Here is a 2225-nt window from a genome sequence, read left to right on the forward strand (position 1 = left end):
CACCCTTTTTCAAATAGAGGCCTGCCATTTTAACAGTAACATGGAGGTACAGCAGCTACTCCAGACATCCTGTAAATAGGAAGGGAGAAAAGAAGAATAGTATTCTTAGAATAAAAAGGAGAATATATTCAGTTAAAAGGTTCAAGTCTTGGAGTGTGATGTTGAGTGCAATACTGACTTCAATTTTTTAATTAAAATAAGGAATCTGTTTTCATCAGTTATAACTCTTCCCTTCTTCAGTTTCTTATGTTGCATCTTTATCCATTGTATTTCTTTTGTCTTCTTTACATTCTACTCCCTTATCTCCTACTTAATCTATTTCTCTTTCCTCTGGCATCAGCTTTACTACCTCTTCTTTCTTCCTGTCATCATCCTTTATCCTCTTCCTACAACCTCCAAAGTCTACACAACATTGAAAGTTTCCCCAATGCCTTCAGTAATCCCTGCCATAGCCAGTTGCCGCTTAAGAATCATTCTTGACACTTGTGAAAATAGATGAAAGCAGAAGCATTTCCTGCCATACGGGCATTTAGACAAACAACAACTGCAAGAAAGTCCTGCCTATTCACTGTAAGCACAAGAACCTTGTTTACAGAAAGCAACAGAGTCCAAAATAGAGTTTCCAATGAATTTGAATTCATCAAGATCCTTATCGCTTGGCTGTAAATCATATTTACTTTGGGAGAGGTACATGATATTGAATTGAGATGAGCCTCCTTTTGTTGCTTTGAAAGCATGCTGAAATAAAAAGTAGATCAACAAGAAACACAGCAAAGATAATGCAAGACGCTATGTTTTCACAAACACGTTTCATGGACTTACGGGCCATGGATCATAATTTGACATGCGTGTGATACGCAGGGATAGACAGAACCCTGTGTGGCTGTGCAGCTCCAGACCTGCAGCGTTTCACACGGCATGACGTGCTCTTCCCTTCTGCCCAGAGGTCATGCAATGGAGGCACATGCCTCACAACCCTATACTGGGAGTGCAAAAGACGAGCTCAAAGGGGCCACTTGAAACAGGAACAGCTCCTTGTCCGTGTTTTGCGGGCTACTGTTATCGAGAAAAATCCCAAGCCACATGCAGCACCACTGAAGTTAATGGGGTATGCCTTGACAAACCAGACTAATGCTCTTCCTTACTCTTTGAGCATTATTCTGCCACCCAACAAATGTCAGTTATTGAGAACAAAAACATACTCTACAACATAATAATTCCACCTCCCAGTCACCTGGTGCTTTGTGTGTAGGAGCTATTGCCTTTGTATTTTCCATTTGAAAAGATGGATCCCTCTGTGATACCTACGTATTTTGGCACATTCTGAAAATGCAGAACCAACAATAACAATAAAAATAAAGTATGCTGTTTTATTTTTAAAGTATCACTCATAGCATGTAACTCAGCTAAAAGCATGTACTCAAAATAGATGCTTGAAGGTACATCTAAAGCACTTAAAAGTACGTAACTTTCTTACTGGCTAGTATGTAAAAAAAAAAAGGAAAGGGAACAACAGTAAAAATAGAAGAAGCTAGGACTTCTGGTACTGAAAAGCAAAATAATCAGCTCTGCTTCTGAAAGTAAGAGATAAACAAGGGGGAACCAAAAGTAGAGGTAACAAAGTTTAGGTATACTTCTGACTCCTACCATATGCAACCACTTCCAAGATCACTTATGATACGAAAAATGCATTGATAGCTAGCCTGATACTTAGCAGGTTGAAGCAGTTTATTTCACTATCACTTCTAATGCAAATGATCTACCAAGATTAAAAGAAAAAAAGACTACATAAATTCACCTACAACTAAATAATCACAAACCAAGTAATTTAAGTAGCTTACGTGAACAGGATCCAAAATTTTGACTGCTGCTTTGCTGCCATTTTTCTTATTTAACACCTTGAAAACTTTTCCATATGTTCCTTTGCCAATAGTCTCAATTATTTCCCAGGTATCTGAAGGATCAGGAAAGCTATCAAATATTATTGTTTTCCCAGTCAACGGAAGCATCTCAAATGATGGCTCCTAGGAAAAAGAGATTTCAATGTTCACTCAACAAATGGTTAATAGCAATTGGTTTCCTACAAATGCGAAGAGAAATACACACTCCAGTCTCAAACACTAGAAATGTTTTTGCATGTAGTGTGCATGCACTGAAAGCATAATGAACAAGAAATGCTGCACTTAATACAGGTACGTGCAGTCAACACAATATCAAATGAAGGG

At 38.2% G+C, this 2225-nt stretch overlaps 1 protein-coding gene across 1 annotated transcript in view; it reads right to left on the reverse strand.

Moving 5' to 3' along the window:
* MYO3A (myosin IIIA) overlaps nucleotides 1-2012 on the reverse strand; it is a 115382-nt gene extending 113370 nt beyond the window's left edge. Inside the window, 1 exon segment of the mRNA XM_019470996.1 lies at nucleotides 1842-2012. Within this exon segment, the coding sequence (XP_019326541.1) occupies nucleotides 1842-2009 (168 nt within the window). The 5' untranslated portion in view covers nucleotides 2010-2012.
* Between the last annotated feature and the right edge of the window lie 213 nt (nucleotides 2013-2225).

Source organism: Aptenodytes forsteri, unplaced genomic scaffold, assembly GCF_000699145.1.
Source record: "Aptenodytes forsteri isolate BGI_AS27 unplaced genomic scaffold, ASM69914v1 Scaffold336, whole genome shotgun sequence".
In the NCBI taxonomy this organism is placed as follows: domain Eukaryota; kingdom Metazoa; phylum Chordata; class Aves; order Sphenisciformes; family Spheniscidae; genus Aptenodytes; species Aptenodytes forsteri.